Source organism: Electrophorus electricus, chromosome 6 (genome assembly GCF_041902795.1).
Source record: "Electrophorus electricus isolate QZ-2024a chromosome 6, ASM4190279v1, whole genome shotgun sequence".
In the NCBI taxonomy this organism is placed as follows: domain Eukaryota; kingdom Metazoa; phylum Chordata; class Actinopteri; order Gymnotiformes; family Gymnotidae; genus Electrophorus; species Electrophorus electricus.
In genome coordinates, this window is record NC_137502.1 from 12625248 (window position 1) to 12646249 (window position 21002).

The following is a 21002-nucleotide window of genomic DNA, read 5'->3' on the forward strand; positions in this document are numbered from 1 at the left end:
CCTAAGTCAATGCATGAAAAACAATCCCATATCATTATACCTCCTCCACCAAACTTTACAGTTAGCATAATGCAGTCAGGCATTATCAGGCATGTCCTGGCATTCACCAAACCCAGACTCCATCAGACTGCCAGATAGAGAAGCTTGATTCCTCACTCCACAGAACACATTTCCACTGCTCCTGAGTCCAGTGTCAGCACATTTTACACGATCCAGTGCTTGGAATTGTGGTTGGAGATATAAGGCTTACATGCATCTGCTTGACCATGCAAACCCATGCCATGATAATGCCAGAGGAGGTTTGGAACTCTGCAGTTATCGAGTCAGCAGAGAGTTGCTGACTTTTATTCACTATGCACCTCAGCACTCAGCAACCCCACTCTGTAACTTTACATGGTCTGCCACATTGTTGCTGAGTTGCTCACAAACTGGCATGTTGTAATAGCATCATATTACACTGCCATGCTCAAATTCAGTGAGCGCTTTAGAACAACCAATTCTTTCACAAATGTTTGTAAAGGCACACTCCATGGCTAGGTGCTTGATTTTATACGCCTGTGGCAGTGGGAGTGAATGAAACACCTGAATTCAATGATTAAGAGGCTTTTTCCAGTACTACTGTGTATAGTGTAGCTTTTGAGTAAGAGATACAGTAATTCCAGATTTCAGTTAATAATGCTATCTGAAGAGTCTGACAGGTACTTCTATAATATGCTGTGAATGCTATAAGATAGGTGAATGCTTCAAATTGTAAACAAAGCATTGCCTCATCTTATCTTAGCTAGAATAGGTAAACTTTCTTAAGAATTGTGTGGGTGGTTATCCACCACAAAGACATATTCTGTCATATGCAACCTTCTAAGAAATTTACTGCTTGCCATATAATTATCTGAGGGGTTACATATTGAAAGTCACTCTTGAGTGTGCGAAAAGCAGTCAGATACAAGCACTGATCCTGCCAGTTTTAGCATGAAACACACTTGCTTTCATATACCTGGGTACATGAATGTTCCATGCTGGCCAAGACTGTCAGTCTGAGAGACTGACAGAGTCTCTAAAATTAGTAGTGGTGGATTGTAATGAAGTGCACAAATTTTGTTACTGTAATCAAGTACAATCTTGAAATATTTTTACTTTATTAGAGTATTTCTATTTTGGGATGCTTTTTACTTTCAGTACACTCCAATTCACAGTTGTAATTTGCACTTTTTATTTCACTACATTTATGGAACCCAAGCCAATTAAGTTTGAAAAACGTTTTGAAAAAGATAAAAAATTACAAGTAATCTGTCATTTTCCTCTTGGCATGTATGGCCCTACATGACAGATTCTTTTTACATTTCTGTATCAGAAGAATGAATTACAAATGTATACTTTGCCCTTGTAATGCTTGATTTCATTTTTCCAGTCTTCAAATTTGACAAAACATGTTGGGATAAGCCAAAACTGTGGCTAGCTAGATAACATTTTAAGGAATGTAACATAACCTATTGTTAACAAACTAACAACAGCAACTGTGAATACCTATTACTAGTTGTTTAACCATATGAATTATGGGCTTTTGTATTTATTGTATTAAAATGAGAACATTTCTGGAAATGTGTTTGGCTCCCTTCATTTAATGCCATAAATTAGTGTCATTTTGCACTCTGATAAAACATTAAATTGCTCAGATTTCCCCAGTTGCATATAAACTACTGCTGATAACTGTTACCAAAAAATAGGCAGAAAGAACACCCTATAAAAAAATGTCATTAAAAAATGTAGAGTATTTAATAAATTCTAATAGGTTATTGCAATATGATACATTGCAGACGTATTACTTTTGCAAATTATCCCTGGACAGAAATTGTTTTTTATCACTGACAAACTAGAAGGAGACATGCTTTTTGATAGTTAGTCTAACGGTGGGCTTAATATGCATTAAAATTATTCACCATTGATTATTAAAATATGAATACATTGGTATTTTTCTCTAAACCAATTATACTATAGCAAAAGAGAACCATAATACTTTTGATACTTGAGTACATTTTAAAGTAAGTACTTTTAACTGAGTACTATTTTACAAGGGGCATTTCTACTTTCACTCAAGTACGGGATTTGCTTGCTCATCCACCACTGAAAATTAAGATACCCCATAAGTACCTCATCTTTTTCATAAAATATAGGTCTCTGCAAAAACCAGGTCATAGGAGTCTAGGGGGAAAAAAAGATGTCATAGGAATCAGGGGGGGAAGAATCTGTTGCAGAAGCATCAGCCTTTAAACCATTTAATCTATTGAAAGAAAAAAAATCCAATGCAGTTTTCAGTCCGCATATTTCTTCTGTCCCAGCTCCAAACACATTTAAACCAAACAATAAAGAGCACTGAGTGCCTGGTACAATTTTGCTAGTATGTAGATAAAAAATATGAATATCCAGGTTCCCTGAGGATTGAATTGTGAATCAGTGTACAAAATTCTTGACACCCCCGATATAGGTTAGTTAGTCAGAGACTATGATCTTGGAACCGCTTACCATTACAGTCTTTGAATAGACCTTTAGAACCTCAGATTCTCTAAGTAGTGTCACAACAGTGGAATAAACTACTTTTCTTCTTTACCAGCAAATTAAAGCACATGTTAACTGGGGAATCTGTAGAATGTAGGAGCTAGTGACATGTGAGTTCTCTGTTTTCCTAGACCAGGAGTATCTAGTGACATGGGATTTCTTCCATGTTACTAGGTCCTACATTCTATAAAGTTACCATGTAATTTAATAATGTTATGTACAACTATAAAATTATTTGCATAACATTTGTTAATTTCAGCTGGAGAGAGTGCATCAAAAGACTTGCTACCTAGACTTCTGCCATTCATCCAACCAGCATGTGCCATTGAAGCATTTATAGCTACTGCATTGGGTGATGCAGTCATGTGCTTGCAAGTGTGAGTGCTTAATGTATTTTCTCTTTCCAGTCATTATTAGCAATGCTGCCTGTTTGTGAGGTAGCCCATTATAAAACTATCAGCTGTACGATCAAGACGTTACCACTGGCCATTAGGAGTCCAGGGCAGCAGTTTAGTTGGAGTGCATGAAAAGTTATGTTAAAGGTGCCCTGTACTCCCCTCAGCCTCTTTTGAGCAGCTGAGTTTAGCCTACAGTAAAATGTCTTTTACCCCCTCACAGTCTACACAGTGATGAATTGTAAACAAAAGATGGGCTATTTTGTATGATGTAGCCTAGTTTAAATGCAGTTTTAATGATGACTTCTTTATATTTAATGACATTCAGTTTCATATTTGCTGCACAGCAAGCTAATATTGGGCATTATGTTGGGTAGGTTTATAATGTTACATTTATACACAGGGTGCCAGTGTGCAGAGGTTGAGTGTGCTCTCAGGTTGTCTTGCTAGTTGACTTAGTCTAGGGCATTTGTCGCCAGGGAGACGTGCGCACTCTAACTTCACCATAAAATATCCCATCCTGTTTAATTCCCCAGATGAGCTTGGACCTAAAACGTAACTTTTATAGCCTACACTAAAGGCATATACGCGATTTGCCATAGGCGTACGGGTCTGGAGGGCTTCGGATTACACTTAAACTCTTGAGGCATTCTGTGCCATATAACCACACCTCCTGTTGGCAAAATGAAACGAGATCTGATGTTAAGAAATATAGTACTCTCTATTCTATTCGGCTATCAGTTGCAATAATAATAATAATAATAATAATAATAATAATAATAATAATAATAATAATAATAATAATAACAACAACAGTTGCTGCTGCTGAATTTGTATTACCGACTATTTAACAAGAGAGGATTCTAATTTATAATCGCTGCTCCACGAAAACTAGGCTCCTCACTTGCCCAAACTAAATTATGTAGCCTATTACAGAATTCAACAGGCGATGTTTTATAAGTGTTGGGTATTTTGCCGATAACTTCAAACTGAGACCAGTCTACTTTTTTTATCTTCTCTTCAATATTGTACTGTTTGAAAAAGTCTCATGACACTTGTCAACTCGTACGTGCTCTAGTTTACACTTCAGAGAGTTTTTTTAATCTTGCTTACCTTTCAGCAAGCAGGGCGTCATAACTTGAACGCGGCGTGAGATGTAAACGCCACGTACCTTTTGTTGCAACGTAACTTGACACGGTACTGCGGAAAGACTGACAGGCGAACTGTCCAATGACATATAAACGTGCAGATCACAAACGAGTAAGCAAGGAGCCGTATCTAGTTGAGACAGTTAGGAACACATCCTAGTCATGTGTGCAGATTTGTAGGCGGAATTGGAAACGAAAGAAAGGAGTTTCATTCTGGGAAGTTACAAATTTACAAACGATATCATAATCTCTGATGAAGGCGGAGACAGCGATTGGACAGTCCACAATCGTAAACGTTGCACAGCGTTGCCCAGGGTAGGTGTTCACTTGCTGCTCTATAACGAACGTGCCAAATGACTATGCATTTTAACAGAATGTTTTTAAGTACGGAGGTGATTTCCAATGCTGTTTATTAAAAGCCAGGCTCCTGGTTAGTTAAATATTAACCATATGGAGATTGGAACGCTGGCCTCTGCGTGGTCCGAGGAGATTCAAACTGAGTTGTCTACAAACGTACATAATAAATCTATAGCATCAATAGATAAAATGGAACGTTATTGAGCATGTATAAAAAGTGCTGTTAGAGAAGACTTCTCTACATATCAAATGTAAACTCACAGGAGCGGTCTTGAGCCAATATGTTGTACAGGTGGATTGCTAAGAGTTGACATTTAAGACGCATAGGAAAATTGGGGCAATGTGATTACAATACAGAGTGTTTCCTGTGCCTTAGGTTGTCTACAGCAACTGTCTGACACTGTGCTTATCTTTATGCTTTGCCTCAGCAAACCTTGTTAGTCGGTGTCTCCCAGAGGAGGTGGGGTTCCCTTTGAGTCTTGACTTTTTGAGGTCTTGGGGAGATTTCCTACCACAGTGATGCAAGACTTGTTGAGACCTCTATGACCATGTCTGTTATATAAATAGAAAAATACAAAAAAAAAAAAAATTTTATTTTTTATTTTAAAAGAATTAATGCAGGTCACACTGTTGAAAACCCTAATATTATTATTGCTGTTGTGTCTATGGACATAGTAACAGTGATAACAGTCTATAAATTTGTATGTGCAGATGTTAAGAAGGACAAGTATCGCAGTGAGCTATTTGGCAATATGTATGTGGACATGTTTGGAAGCAGTTCCCATTGCTGTGGACCAGACCAAAGTCAGTCGACCCGCAGAGAATCTGGAGCCACCCAAAAGTGTAGTAAGTAATGTCGAAGATTAGCTTGTGATATGAAGTCTAGACTGCAGTCTGTTGCACACAGTGACTGTGAGAAAGTATGAATAAATAGATTAACAGTAGTACATAAGTATCACCAAATACACACAATCAGTGGGTTACATGTTTTTCTTTGTTTGTGTTTTTTTTAGATGGTATATTTATGAATGTGCCAAATAAAATCAACTTATTGGCTAGAGGTATAAGTTGTTTAGACAGGCTGTCAAATCTGTTTGACTCTTGTATCTGATATTTTAAAATAATTTCACAACAGAAAACCTTATCTTTTCAGTTTTTATTTAAACCACATTCATTAGTCAATTTAGCAATAACCTGCCTATCTAACCACTCATATGCAGTCATCTTAACCAAAAACAAGATTGACACTTCTGCTGTATAAAAGCACTCTCGTATGTTTAATACACATTCAATTAGGACACAGGATTGCACTATGACCGCTATCTCAGAGAAGTTGTCGATTTCCTAGAGAAGGATCCACATTTCAGAGAGAAACTCCATAACACAGACATGGAAGACATCAAGGTAGTACAACACCTGATTCCTGATTCTGTTCCTGTGAAGCCAATTAAGATCTCACAAGAGCCCTTTTGTTAAGTTCTTGTTCACTGTTTTTCTAAAACAGCAAGGGAAGCTTGCTAAAGAGCTGGACTTTGTCAGCCATCATGTGAGAACCAAACTGGACGAGTTGAAGAGACAGGAGGTGAACCGACTGCGCACATTGATAAAAGCAAAGCAAGACATCGAAGGAGGAAGAGGTATCCAAATGAAATCACTACAAGTCAGAATAAACCTTTTTTGCTTCCAAGTTCATACTGTGCATTCACAAGGATAGGTCTGCTATTTTTCAACCCACATTAAAGACATTTTCCCATTGTTTTACTCATACATAACAACATACCTGTTAGCTTTCGCACTGAGAAACTAACATTACTATTAAGAAACCATACCTCTGCATCTCCAGCCTGGTTTTAAACACATTATTGTGTGGTGCTCATTTAAGCATCCAAACTCCCAGATCCCTGATCAACTATACATTTAGTATAGTTTTTTTTAGTATAGTATAGTATATAGTTCTTTGTTAATTCAAAACAGGTTGAATAAAAAATATATAACAAAAATATAACATGTTTAAGTACTTGCAATTGCTATGATGCATTCCAACTATTTACAGATTCCTTTATAAATGAATTGAATAAACTCTGGGTTTCTTTTTAAGTCTAGTGAGAAGTTGCAAAGTGTAATGGGGCTACTGGAAAGTGACTACACCTAAAATTGCTTGCTAGCTTGAACTGAGGCAATAGATCAAAGTTACAGTTAACACTAACCCTAGTGCTAATGTGAAATTTCCTTTATGATTTTGTAATGTTTGTCATTGGTTTCATCAACCTTCACAGCAACTCTATGCACAGCAACTCTATGAATACACAGACAATGTCTGCAAATATCAGCTGTAAGAGTATATTGTCCTATATGTATTCTGCTGTGCCTTGTCCAGATAACCAATTGGATCAATAACACCGCCATTCCTTCATACATATCTAGGTTTAAAAATAGACCATCAAGCCCTGCTGAAACAGTTTGAGCATCTGAACCACATGAACCCACATACATTTGAGGTGGATGATTTGGATCGTCTCATTAAATCGGTAGGTTTGAACTGTAATAGTTGGAAGTATAAAATTATAATAGTTTTTCAACCACAGTAGTTAAAAGTATAAAAATATAATTAAAGGTTACATGCCTAAGCTCACTACTTGATTTGAGAAATGCAGCCTGTTGTGCAAGCATATCTTTGCTTAACCTTGTAAAGAGGTATAACTAAGTATTTGGGGGGAAATGATCTGGTGCAACAGTCCTACTCGTTCTGCACCCTCTGTCTCTGTCCCCTTCCTGTTTATTGCTGTGGTTTCAAAACAGATATGCTTCTGAGAAATCAAGTTTTATTCAGGACCATATCATACAAAATAATATACCAGACACTTGTTTACAAGATACATTTCGCATGATTAAGACTAGTTAGACAAACTGTCTAACAGCAGTTCTAGATCCAGTGACTGGATTAAATTTTATTTGATAAAGCTGCATTTGCCTGCCTAGTCAGGGAAACTTGTTTAATCTTGTTGTTAAGGGGGTAGGTAAGTATGACAGTTCAGATGGTAGTAAATGGAAACACAGTAGACAGACAATTCCTAATCAGCTGAGACCAACAACAGTGTCAATAACCAAAATACTCAATATCATTACATATTTATAGCATGCATTATATAAAGCATGTAGCATTGATATCCAACTTTATACGTAAGTGGTAGCTCAGTGGTTAAGGTATTCAACTTGTAATTGGAAGGTTACCAGTTCAAGCCCCACCACTACCAAGTTGCCACTATGGGGCTCCTGAGCAAGGCCCTTAACCCTCAATTGCTCAAAGTTGTTCTCAGCCATGATTGTAAGTTACTTTGGATAAAACTGTCAGCTAAATGTAAAATATTTTTCCGTGAAGGCACATTTGTTCAAATAAGAGCATGAAGACATTAAGGATAAACCAAGGTTTAATTTTTCATTTCTTGTATCTCTGATACGTTGATGCAGTTCAGGTAGTGCTTAAAGTCCATGTGCCAGCACTACACATAACCCTGTTTAATCTCTCTGGGTAACCAAAGGCCACTCATGACCTGGAGAATTACGATAAGGAGCGGCATGATGAGTTTAAGAGGTATGAGATGATGAAGGAACATGATCGACGAGAGCGGCTGAAGACGCTGGATGAGGATGCGCGTAAGAAAGAGGAAGAACACTATGAACAGATGAGGAGGAAGCATGCAGAGCATCCCAAAATAAATCACCCTGTAGGTCTAGAACATTCTCAGGGAACCACAATATAGACTATAGACAGTATAGACAATATAGTCTCTATACCTAAATCCAGTGTCAGCATTTAATATCCAGTATCAAATTATGTGTTAAATTTATTGCACATGTATGTGTTTTCAGGACTTGTGTAAGTCTCTCTTTTAAAAAGACTTCAGTGGGACATGCCTAATAAAACAAACAAAAAAATCTGCCCTTTTATTAACGTCATAGTGTAGGGTATTTTATGTTGTCTGTGGAAGATGTTTTGTTCACAAAATGGCGTGTATTAACTTCAGCTTCAATGAATTTCAGAGCATGAAAATTATGATCATGTGCATTTGTAGGGTAGTCAAGACCAATTAAAAGAGGTCTGGGAGGAGGCAGATGGTTTGGACCCTGACGATTTTGACCCAAAAACTTTCTTCAACCTCCATGGTACGTTCAGAGAAATGTTCTGTTTACAGATGCTGTTACTCCTCTTTTTTTGCTAAATAAGCAAACTTGTATGACCACTGCAATTTGTTTGTTTTCACAGACACTAATGGAGATGGCTATTTTGATGAACAGGAGCTAGAGGCACTATTCACCAAAGAGGTTCACATTTAAAGCCTTTCTATTATAAAAATTGGAATTTGAGAATGACATGACAAAATAGAGGGTGTAAATCAAAGGTTGCCCCCACTGTTTTCAGCTAGAGAAGATCTATGACCCCACACAAGAAGAAGATGACATGGTAGAGATGGAGGAAGAAAGACTACGCATGAGAGAACATGTCATGAATGAGGTGAACTTTTAGAACAAAAGCAGTGGGGCTAGCTATTTATGAATGTTGTTTTGTGTATAAGACTAAAGTGATGGTATTCTTTATTACTCTTCAGGTGGACACCAACAAGGATAGGCTGGTTTCATTAGATGAATTCATAATTGCCACAAAGAGGAAAGAGTTTCTAGAGCCAGATGCATGGGATGTAAGTCTTCCACATCACCCCCACCTCCGCCGCCGCCCCCCACCCACCTTAAATATCAAAGCTATTGTGGTTAAAGTATAATCAGTTCAGGCACATCATTTTTCATATTGTTTCAGTAGTGACTAAAAGAACAATCACGATAGCCTTGGCTTAAGCAGTTACCTTTTGTTCATCCACTTAGTCAACACCTCAGGCAAATGATAACTTTCATTTTTAAATAAGTTCAACCATAGTGTTTCTCTTTTTTTTTTAGTAAATGGCTCCTCTGTGGTTTATATTCAATTTTTGTATCTTTTTTCTCCAGACTCTGGAGCAGAATCCTATCTACACTGAGGAGGAGATGAGACAATTTGAGGAGCATCTAACACGTGAAGAGAATAACCTGATTCAGAAGACTGCTGACCTTCAGAAACAGAGAGAAGATCTGGAGAGGCAACAACAGCAGCTCAATGCTCAGAAACTAGAGCTGCAACAGGTAGGACTGACGAAACAGAACAGAGTAATCAAAAGACAAGTTCAAGAACACACTATGAGGGCTTATACTGCAGCTCAGATGGGGGGAAAAAAAGCACAAATGAGTACTTAATTTAGTATATAGTGTGCATTTAATTCACTTCCTATATAGTGTTTTACTAAAGTAGAAGGAACCTTCATTAACCACAACCCTTAACAACTTCTATTTAGGCAGTGGAACACATGGAACGCTTGAAAACCCAGAGAATAGAACTTTCACCTGAGGCCAAAGGTAAGTGCGCCTGTGGGTGCTCAATAAATGTGTATACAACTGATTCTTGGACATGGCCATAAAATTGCTTTTCAAACTGTAGCAGACCTACATGTCAGTTTCTTTATTTATCAAATTAAGTAGGTCATGGAAGTGGCAATTTGTGAGTTTTCAAGGACAATTTACTGCATATTTTTTGCTGTTTTGCCACAGGAAGCTCAGTTCCTGCAGCACATCTAGAAGAAGCTGTGGGAGAACTACCAGGAAACAACCAGCCCCTGCCTCCTGCTTACAAACAAGACCTTCCCACACACTCTTAACACCTTGCTTCAGTTTCATTCTGTAATGTTCGTGTGCTGTGTTGTTTGACTCTGTAATTGCTTTGAAATATTCAGTCCAACACAAGAGGGTGATTATTTATGTAAAATAATTCTTGGACATGATTTAAAACCACTGTTGTTATAAACTATTCAGACTTTAAAATGCATTTGAAAACATTCCACAAATTAAGAGAATATTAGCAGTTATGATATCTCAACGAAAGGTAGGTGTATAGCAAGACTATTTGTCCTGTTTCTTTCACCCAAGATCGGGACGTTCTATTCGTATTCAGCATAGTAAACAGGGCAGAGTGCGCATATTATCTGTCTGCTCCTTTGAAAATGTGCCCTGAGTATCTTGCTGAACTTTCAGCTTCCATTTTTCCTTAAAATATACATTTCAAAGCCTGAGTGAACTCACAGTAACCCAATTTTTTTTTTATTGCCAACAGAGATAATTTAAATTATAAATGCTGCTGTCCATCCATACATCATTCCATATATCTACCCATATGTTCAACACTTCTTGTGAACTACAAGAGTATACATTTTCTTTATTTTTACATAACTTAGGTTAAACGCCGACTGAGTAAACAACGGAATGGAGTAGCACTAAATCAAAGCACTGATTATAACCTCAATTTATGAATGTAATTCAAATGCAAAATGATTCCACACCTCTGGGATTATCATGTTTTGGTAGTACATCACTATGGTTATATTTTAGGAAAATTCCCATTTTTCCTTGACCTACCTTCCCCTTGATCCCACCATAAACCTCGCCTGGGTCTGATTGTTCTTCCTCAGGGCCCTGGGGCACGCATCTCAGAACAAGTGACAGTCAGTCATGCTGAGAAGCATGTGCAGTTTATTTTCTTCACACATCAGAGTATACAGGTAAAAAGACAGAACTATTTAAAGATTTGCATATTGAAACAAAACAGCATATCCAGAGACCAAGTAGTATTAGTAGACCATATAAAGATAAAACAGTAATAGAAGATCATTTTTAATGGAAGATTACAGCAGAACATAAAAAAGGAATTCTTATGCAGAAATGTGTTCCATCATAAAACCTGTTTGTCAATGGAAAATTCTAACTGGTTTGCTTGCAGAGCATCTTATATTTGTTGAAATAAATTGTGTTCAAAGGACAGATTTGTGCAGAAAATTTATTTCTCCTCTTTGTAGGGAATTCTAATAACCCCCACTCTTATTCTTCAAGAATAATAATTTTTAAAAAGGGCCTATTTGTTATCCATTGGCACTATGGATTCAATGCCAAGCAGTGTATGAAACTTATGAAAGTTTCTTTTGAAAACTGTTGCAATTTTTTTATGCTGCTGTGTTCTACATTAATCAATAAATTATTACAGGGCCAACTATTTGTTTTGATTCACCTAACTACATTTTCACCTAACTAACAACAATTAAAATATTTTCAGCATCACAAAAGGGCATTCAGTAAGTTCTGAGTAAATCCAACTGCAGCCCAAATTCATCCAACAGATCTAATTTCTGCCATACATGTCCTTGAATCTTTCCAGGAGGTAATCTTCTGACCTCGCTGCAGGGTACTTGTCTGCTCCATCACAAGTGATGATGGCCTCGTCATCCAGCGGCACAAAGAAAGCCAATGACAGGCGTGTGCTTGAATCACCAAAGGGGGCAGCAAAACCCTATGGACCGGAGAGTAAGTCGGTGGCAAAAAATAAAGGTTAAATATAACTTGTATCATTTGCTTTATGTTCATTTAAATTAAGATTAGTCATTTTTTGCTTTTGTAATATCGTGCATTAGAGAATCTAATCTCTGCATCAAGTCGGCAGTGTTGATCAGAACTGCTCCTGGAATGCTTGGGACTGAGACATATTCCCCTTTACGACTTAGGACCTAAAGGGACGCAATGATGAAAATATATTTTACTCTGGACGTTATATAAGTGTAGACCAAGCTGTAAATCAGCATTCCATTTGTTAAAATGTCACCAGTTAAAAGGAGCAATAAGTAATTTTTCCAATGATGCTTCTTCACATTATATAATAGCCATTATACTGACACCTTGTGCCCTGGCTGCATCAGAAATTCTGTACCAAATCCATTTTAAACATGGCCACCTCCATGTTGGGGGAACGTAAACTAGTTCATTTGAAGACTACGAAGCAATTTGACTAACTCATGAGAGCTGATTTTATCAAATATTTAATAATAAACACTTTCACAAATATTGTTTACTACTTTTTGGTGGTGAAAAATGACTTATTGCTCCGTTAACATAAGAAAATGTATTACTCTCCACCATGCTGAAAAACTGATATGCTGCAAGTCCAAGATACATTTTTAATATCCACGACCCTATTATAGAAGAGGCTGTATAATGCAGTAACTCATTTGTCCTGCATTACTACTGAGGATTAGTTCTGTCACTCTCCTGTGTCTCACCTGTAAGCCATCTTCATGGCTTTGGAAGACCAGAGTGATGGTTCCATAGTCAGAGTGCTCTCCACATCGGATCTGTCCTACCTTGACATGCTCACTCTTCACTGGAGGATAATGGAGGGAACGCAGTGTAGTGCCATTTGTGTCACCTTAACATCAACAGAAACACTTTTTAGCACCTTGTTTTCAAACTGTACTTTAGAGAAAGAAAAATAAATGTATCAGAAATCAATCAATAAATAAAATAAATAAGAACTAACTCAATCAAAGAAATAACTGCATACACAATTGTGTCCCTCAGCTCACTTCCGATGCATTTGTGTGCTTTAAGAAACACACTGGACTCCAGGCCAAGACTGAGTGCCATCACCCTGAGCACCCTAAGAGTTAGCTCCTTACGGCGCAGGAAGAAAGACATTTGGATGCCACGAAAAACCATCAACACCGTCTGAGGGCCATTCCTAGTTTAAACAAAAATGTTTTTTATTTAAATGTGGATAAAGTAGGCTGTTGAAAATGGGAGGTGATTACAATATCCGTGCGCCTAGATGTAACGTTAAAGGCCTCCTTCAAGTCACCTGGACGGAGAGGATTCACTGTTGAAAAGAGAATTAAATGCTAAGGTGACTGACAAATATGCGACAGTGTACTTGCGAACATACGACTCTAAACTACAGTTTTTAGCAACTGATCGATAACCAAACCTTTCTGTCTCTGTTGAGAAACCAACCATGATTTATGCTGTTAGCGTAACCGCCCCGTTTAAATGAGCTTTCTTTTGTTCGGGGAGCAGGAATAGCTTCTTAGAAATGTCAATGACTTCATTCACCTATGAAAGGCATACAGTTTATGCTAGAATGCTTAGACGCAAACGTGAAAGAAATTGCAATTACATTTTCTACTGGGGAAAACATACCAAAGCTATTCTTTAGGTAAACAAACCCCACTTCGAAGAAAGCTCCCCCCCCCCATTCTTCACCTAACTTTTGCAGATTGTCATCAGTTAGCTACATCATCTACACCGAGTCTGTAGACATCAAAGTCAATAACAGGTATTAAATCCATTATGAATTAGTTGACAACATAGTCTCATTATAAAAACGTCGCTGTGATGACTCTCAACCGCACCAAGGCCGTTTAAACGAGGTAAACAATAACAAAGCTTCCTTTAACGTTTGGGTAGCGCCATTTAAAACTATCCAGCTTTCAAAATTATGAGCGCGCATATTTTCCGAGACTCCCGAACGCTGAGCAAACACGATATAGACAGAAATTAGTCATACATTATTAAGTATCTTTACCAGATCCTTTTGAGACGGATGTAAGAAGGCATTTTTCGCTGATTTAAAACGTTTGTCTGACATACCCAAATATGTATCACTATCTTGTTGAAACGGAGTGTGTTTACACCTGAGAGGCAGTGAAAGCGTACTGCAGTTTGGACGCATGCAAATATGCTGGAAATATTTGTTCCTATAGCAGAGGGCATTAGTATTGTTTATTGTGAAGGTGGAGCAAACCAAACAGTGTCTCAAACATACTCCGCGTGGTTTTTAGTTAAGGAGGAGGAGCTACTCAGCGGACATTTTATTAGATAAAATATAAAACCGAGGAATCTGCATCATTTTTGCTGATTGATCCGAAACAGTCTTAGTCACTGACTTCTTTAAGCCAGTCAGACTCAGAGTAGTTCTGAACAATAAACCTTAATAGCATTCCTTCTGTGTGACAGCAGTATCACCAAATAAGATTTTTAAGTATTTGAATGTGAGATAAATTTACATTAAGAGGAGTTAAATATGTAGTGGTAGTGTGGAATCGTCTGAAACTCGTTTTCTTCACATCTTTTCACCACAGGATGACATTCCAGAGTGTGCACTCTATACAACAATGAGGCACAACAGTGATACTGATACTACATCAGAAAATGAATAGAAAAGTTCAACCAGACTGGCTGGGAGCACAGAATACTCTGGTGTCTGAAGCTGAAGGTTTTTGATGTGAAGGACACTCACAATATGGTCTGATACCACTACAGATGAGCAAAGAAAGTTAGCTTAAGATGTCACAACACAAACGAAGATCAGAGAAATACCAAAGCCCCTTACTCACCTGTTTGATGAAAAATACAGCACTCTCCAAAACAGCTTGAACAGGAGCTTGATAAATTAATGCAACGCATTCCTTCATCACCGAAGTATTCCGAACTTCAAAAACCCAGAACATAGAACATACTGTAAATAATTGTGCTAAAGGTACAATTATTTGTAGAGTTATATGATCTATGATTATTTTGTTACATTTTGGTTTAAGGGGTCTTTTAATTTGACATTCCTATGGTGGGAGCCATTGTGGGAAAGAATAATCAACTCACCAAACACAGTTAACCAGACCAAAGGGGTTGTGGCAAACAAATGAGGTACTAGCAGTCTCCTGAAAGTGAACAAGGAAAATTATTTTACTTAATCTGTCATGGTGGTTGTAGCACAGAACTGTCATTGTTTATAACAGTTTATTAAACTATTGTTTGGTGTAAACTTAATCTCAGCTTTTGGTAAAGCCAGGAACATGTAATGATTTTAAATAATTCAAAATTTATTTATCATCATCAATATTTAGGAACTGTTATTGGACTAAAGATTTAAAAGGATATTAAATGATTAAGGTTGTATTTTTTTAATTTATTTTTTTTTAATATGGAAGTATGTTTTGGAACATACTTTTTTCGAGCAATGAAAAGTTTTAATCCAGAAAGCAAGAGAGGAGTTAGAGTCTAATATTTATGAAACTCATCTTGGGAGTTGGGTTGGTGCACTTGAAAAAAGAGAGAGGAAATTACAAGCATGTATGGAGAATTAATAAAATCTAATACCCCTTCATCTGAGACAAGGAGACAGATAGATGCATGTGAGGCTGGTACTGGTACTGAACACATCCCAGACATTGATGATTTTGATTCTGATCAATATGGAGACTCACCCATTCAAACGGACATACCTTCTCTTGCCCAAGCATTGCATGATAACATGACTCTTAACAAGTTGCCAGTCTCAGAACCCTTCATATATTATGCTAATCTAAATGGTAATTTGTTGAGTGGAAAGCCTTATTTGTCATTAATTGACTGTGAGGGCATTTCCTCAGTAGACAAGCTGTATTATCTGAAGTAGTAAGTTAGTTGTCAAGCATGTATGTAACTCCTTAATGGCAACCTTTATGGAAATTAAATTGATGCGTATCTGGATGCTTGGAATCATTTAAATCAAAGATATGGCCATCCCTTTGTTATACAGAGGGCCTTTGGGGAGAGATAAGCCCAATGGCCTAAAATCCAAGATAAGGATGCATTTGGATTAAGAGTTTTCAGATTTTCTGAATTCATGTCTAAATGCTACATTGCATGTGAAGGGCTTGGAAAATCAGAAACATGTCCAAAAATCCCTGACTGAGCTATTACTCATTGGAATCATCAGGTTACAGAGGCCCTGAACTTAAGACAAGAGTTAATCAGTTTTAAGGATTTTGCAGCTTTTGTAGCCTTTGAAGCAGACATTGCTTGTATCTCTATAACCTCTCTTCATATTCTGAGATAATCAGATTCAGCATCTGGTAAATAAAAGGGCTTTAAGTAAGGAATTAGGAGTGAAGTTAAGGTTTTAAACATGTTGCCTTGGGTGGAAGAAAAAGTGGGACATCCAGAGAAGACACAAGGCAAACATATGGTTTGTCAGCATTAATCATCAGCTCAACTTATGCCCCGAATTTAAGGCAAGCCCCTTAGAGTTTCGACGTAACTATGTTAAATGGAAGGGAATTTGCTTTGAAGTCAGGACATGAAACGAGAGATCGTCATCTTCTTCTCCTCTGTGATATCTGTATAAGGAAGCAACCTACTATCCTTCATGATGATGATGTAAAGGAGAAATATGATGTTCAAGGTGATGAAGCAGCATCTGTGGTGTTCAAGTTGTGACCATTACATCCATGGTTGTTCATGTATGGTTGTCCTGAAAAAGTAACCCTACAATTGAAAGGCTTGTTTATTCCTTGTATATTGGTCTCCTTGTGTGTATAAGCAAAGTTCAAAGTTTATTTGTCACATACATAGTCATACACAGTAGAACTGGCAGTGAAATGGTTTTGGTGACTGCTCTGCCCATAGCCAAGGAGAGATACATAAAATATACAGATCAGGGAAGCAGATGTGGATTAATGAATAAATATGTCCAGATAAATAATGAATGATAAGGGAATGTATTAATATGAATATATACAATGTACGTTTTTACAGTTTTTTATGATGTTATCGTGAACATCATTCACAGAGTAGTCCCAAGAGTCCCATCAGTTCCATCAGTTGCCCTGATAAAGAGCCCGAATATCCTGTGAGAACAAGCTCTTCTTCAGTCTCTCTGTGTTAGTCTTCAGGGAGTGAAAGCACTTCCCTGACCTCAACAGAGAGAAGAGCCTATTGTTGGGATGGGTGGGGTCCTTCACAATCATCCTAGCCTTGGTCTGGCACTGCTTGTAATAGGTCAGGAAGTTCTATATGTGATGCGCTCTGCTGAACGTACCACCCTCTGGAGAGCTTGTCTGTCCTGCTTGGTGCTGTTCTCTAACCAGACTGTGATGTTTCCCATGAGGATGCTCTCAGTAGTGCAGGTGTAGAAGTTCTGCAGCACCTTGGAGGGCAGTCTGAAGTCTCTAAGCATAAACAATTCAACAGTAAGCCAAACTCCCTTCAAACAAATGCATGAGAGTCAGAACATATCTTCCTTGTTCTTATAGAAAAAAATTGTATCCCTGTAAACCACGAACACATCCCTGCCTGTGAAACAGCAAAACAGCAGAGCCACTGCATACAATAGTGACAAAGATTCTTGCCTTGTTTTAATGTGAATCTACATCTGTGGTGTCACTCAGTATAACTGGGGACAAGCTGTGTACCATTACATCCATGGTTGTTCATATATGGTTGTCCTCAAAAGGTAACCCTACAGTTGAAAGGCTTGTTAATGCTTTGTATACTGGTCTCCTTGTGTGTATAAGCATAAACAGTTCAACAGTAAGCCAAACTTCCTTCAAACAAATGAATGAGCGTCAGAACGTAGCCTCCAATCTTCTGTTCTTTATTGACCCATGCATTCATGCACTGAATGAATGGGACTGAAACTATATCGAAAATAAGAAAAGAAAATACAGTAAAAGCAATGCCAATAGCGCTAAAGCATGCTCAACAACATGAACCAGTAAAAGCTGACTATTGAATGCCATGGTCCATTGCATATGAAACCTTTGTGCTACCAAATGAACATTATATTGTAAAAAAAAAAAAAAAAACATTTCAAGGCTATGTGAACTGCAAATTACAAATTATAAATCCTATGTATAAAAGGTTTTACTCCATATATACAGTTGAGCATGGGTGTAGACACTGTGGATAAACTAAAATTGATTACAATGATTGGAAGAAGCATGACTGTGGATAGTTAAAGAGTTACAGGCCTTAGAGTATGAGGTTATAGTTCAACAGTTAACATTGCTCTTTCTTATTCTTATAGCAAAAATTGTATCCCTATAAACCATGAACACATCCCTACTTGTGAAACAGCAAAACAGCAGAGCCACTTCATGCAATAGTGACAAAGATTCCTCCCTTGTTGTAATGTGAAGTTGGCCTTTTGATAGGCTATAATTATCCTAAAAAGATAGAGATCTCCAATTCCTTTGGTGGAAGGAGGGAGATTTTATTACTGAAACCCAGGAGTATTGTATGAAGGTACATCTGTTTGGGGCTGTATCATTTCCTAGATGTGCCAGTTATAGATTGAGGCATTTGGCCAAGGAATATACGGAGATATGTCTTGGGTCAAAACTCATGAGCGATTTTTTACATAGATGATGGAATCACCAGTGTGGACAGGCCAGAAGAAGCCATTCAACTTGTGCATGAGGCAAAGAAAAAATGTGAATTGGGAGGTCTCCAGTTACACAAATTTACATCTAAATGCCAAATTGCTTTGGAAAGCATTCCCCAATCAGAACAGGCAACTAAGGTACAGGATTACAATTTGGCTTTAGATGATGCTCCAGCAGAGAAAGCTCTAGGAATGGCAGTCATTGCACTTGAAGTCTTATTGTCTTAACTTTAGTATCCAACTTAAGAATTAGCCTGATTGTGATATCCTCTCCATGGTGGCCTCCTTATATGACCCATTAGGACTTGTAGCTTCTTTCTCATGAATTGGAAAGGTGTACTCTAAGCAATGTGTAGTGTTACACTCCTGGACTGCTGCAGTGCGCTTCTGGTCCAGTTCGGGATTTTGGACCATCTGTGTACCTTGTTGCTGACTCCACCCTACCTTGAGTTATTGCTGTGGCCTATATAAGGACCCTGCTGGGAGAGGATGGCAGCTTGCCCAAGCTCATACTAGAATTGGCTTAACAGTGTATGATTTGTGAATTTGTAATCTTGGCTGTGCTTACCTTGTCTTGTGATATCCCTAGTCAGCTTGTCTTTGTGTATGTGTGGATCTGTATGTGAGCATTCCCTGTGTTCTGTCATAATTGTGATCCCTGTAATAGAGTAAATGTTCTTGTGTGTGTGTGTGTGTGTAATATATTTTATATATATAAAAATAACACACACACAGGGGGGGTGAAATAAATATTGAACACGTCACCAATTTTCTAAGTAAATATATTTGTAAAGGTGCTATTGACATGAAATTCTCACCAGATGTTGCTAACAACCCATCCAATCCACACATGCAAAGAAATCAAACCATAGAAGTCCATAAATTATGTGTAATAATGAGAAATGACACAGGGAAAAAGTATTGAACACGCTTACTGAAATGTATTTAATACTTTGTCTAAAAGCCTGTTGGTGATGGCAGCTTCAAGACGCCTCCTGTATGGAGAAACTAGTTGCATGCATTGCTCAGGTGTGATTTTGTTCCATTCTTCCTCAAAAACACTCTTCAAATCCTGAAGGTTCTGTGGGCTCCTTCTATGAACTCTGAGCTTTAGTTCCTTCCATAGATTTTCAATTGGATTCAAGTCAGGTGATTGGCTGGGCCATTCTAGCAGCTTTATTTTCTTCCATAGATTTTCAATTGGATTCAAGTCAGGTGATTGGCTGGGCCATTCTAGCAGCTTTATTTTCTTTCTCTGGAACCAGTTGTGAGTTTCCATGGCTGTGTGTTTGGGATCATGGTCTTGCTGAAATGTCCACTCTCATTTCATCTTCATCATCCTGGTAGATGGCAGCAGATTTTTATCAAGAATGTCTCAGTACATTTGTCCGTTCATCCTTCAATTATATGAAGCACACCAGTGCCATATGCTGAAAAACAGCCCCACACCATGATGTTCCCATCTCCAAACTACACTGTTGGTATGGTGTTTTTGGGGTAATATGCAGTACCTTTTGACCTCCAAACATGGTGTGCATTATGGCATCCAAAGAGTTCAATTTTGGTCTCATCTGACCAGACTATATTCCCCAAGTATTTCACAGGCTTGTCTAAATGTTGCTGACTTTAAACGCACTTAAACATGCTTTTTTTCAGCATGCATACAGAACATGGAGGTTGAGTGCAGCTGATGGTAATTTGCACTAAGTGGCAGGATTGCTTTCTAATTAACGATAGATTTCAGATTGTGTCATGACTTTCCATGGCTTTTTGCACCTTTCTTTCTTCATGTGTTCAATATTTTTTCCTCTGTGTCATTTTTCATTATTACACACAATTTATGAACATCTAAGGTTTGCTTTCTTTGCATGTGTGGATTGGATGAGTTGTTATGGACATCTGGTAAGAATTTCATGTCAATAGCACCTTTAGAAATATATTTACTTAGAAAATTGGTGACGCATTCAGTACTTATTTCACCTGCTGTGTATACACACAGTGGGGAAAATTAATTATTTGATCCCCAGCTGATTTTGTAAGTTTACCCCCTTGCAAAGACATGAACAGTCTATAATTTTCAGGTAGGTTTATTTTAATAGAGAGAGACAGGATAGCAAGAAAGAAATCCAAAAATAAAAACATTAAATAAAGGTTATAAATGAATTTGTATTTGATTAATTGAAATAAGTATTTGATCCTCAAGCAAAATGTGACTTAGTATTTGTTAGCAATCACACAGGTCAGACGTTTCTTGTAGTTGGTCACCGGGTTTGTGTATGTCGGGGGGGGGGATTTTGGCCCACTCCTCTTTAGACACACCAAATCCTGAAGGTTTCGAGGCTGTCACTTGGCAACTAGAAGTTTCAGATCCCTCCACAGATTTCCTATGGGATTAAGGTCTGGAGACTGGTCAGGCCACTATAGGATCTTAATGTGCTTCTTCTTAAGCCA

General features: G+C 37.8%; 2 protein-coding genes across 8 annotated transcripts; one reads left to right on the plus strand and one right to left on the minus strand.

Moving 5' to 3' along the window:
* The first annotated feature begins 4256 nt into the window (after positions 1-4256).
* nucb2b (nucleobindin 2b) lies at positions 4257-10675 on the plus strand. Of its 3 annotated transcripts, XM_081715517.1 has the most exons (14): positions 4261-4411; positions 4882-4913; positions 5165-5299; positions 5750-5857; positions 5958-6090; positions 6878-6981; positions 7993-8178; positions 8527-8617; positions 8718-8776; positions 8874-8966; positions 9061-9150; positions 9455-9625; positions 9835-9895; positions 10088-10675. In XM_081715517.1, exons 3-14 carry the CDS (start codon positions 5165-5167, stop codon positions 10192-10194), a joined length of 1338 nt encoding a protein of 445 aa, XP_081571643.1. In that variant the 5' UTR covers positions 4261-4411; positions 4882-4913; the 3' UTR covers positions 10195-10675. The 3 variants fall into 3 exon arrangements, with proteins under 3 accessions (XP_081571644.1, XP_026864631.2, XP_081571643.1); XM_027008830.3 differs by lacking the exon at positions 4882-4913 and having other exon boundaries at positions 4258-4411; XM_081715518.1 differs by lacking the exons at positions 4882-4913; positions 7993-8178 and having other exon boundaries at positions 4257-4411.
* A 370-nt stretch (positions 10676-11045) lies between these two features.
* On the minus strand, positions 11046-14118 carry LOC145658498 (uncharacterized). Of its 5 annotated transcripts, none has more exons than XM_081715520.1 (4): positions 13917-14118; positions 12940-13094; positions 12637-12782; positions 11046-11873 (listed from the first exon to the last, which is right to left on the minus strand). In XM_081715520.1, coding segments are annotated over exons 1-4 (471 nt in total). In that variant the 5' UTR covers positions 13919-14118; the 3' UTR covers positions 11046-11705. The 5 variants fall into 5 exon arrangements, 2 of the variants coding, with proteins under 2 accessions (XP_081571646.1, XP_081571647.1); XM_081715521.1 differs by having other exon boundaries at positions 14000-14116; XR_014124063.1 differs by lacking the exon at positions 12940-13094 and having other exon boundaries at positions 13935-14118.
* Between the last annotated feature and the right edge of the window lie 6884 nt (positions 14119-21002).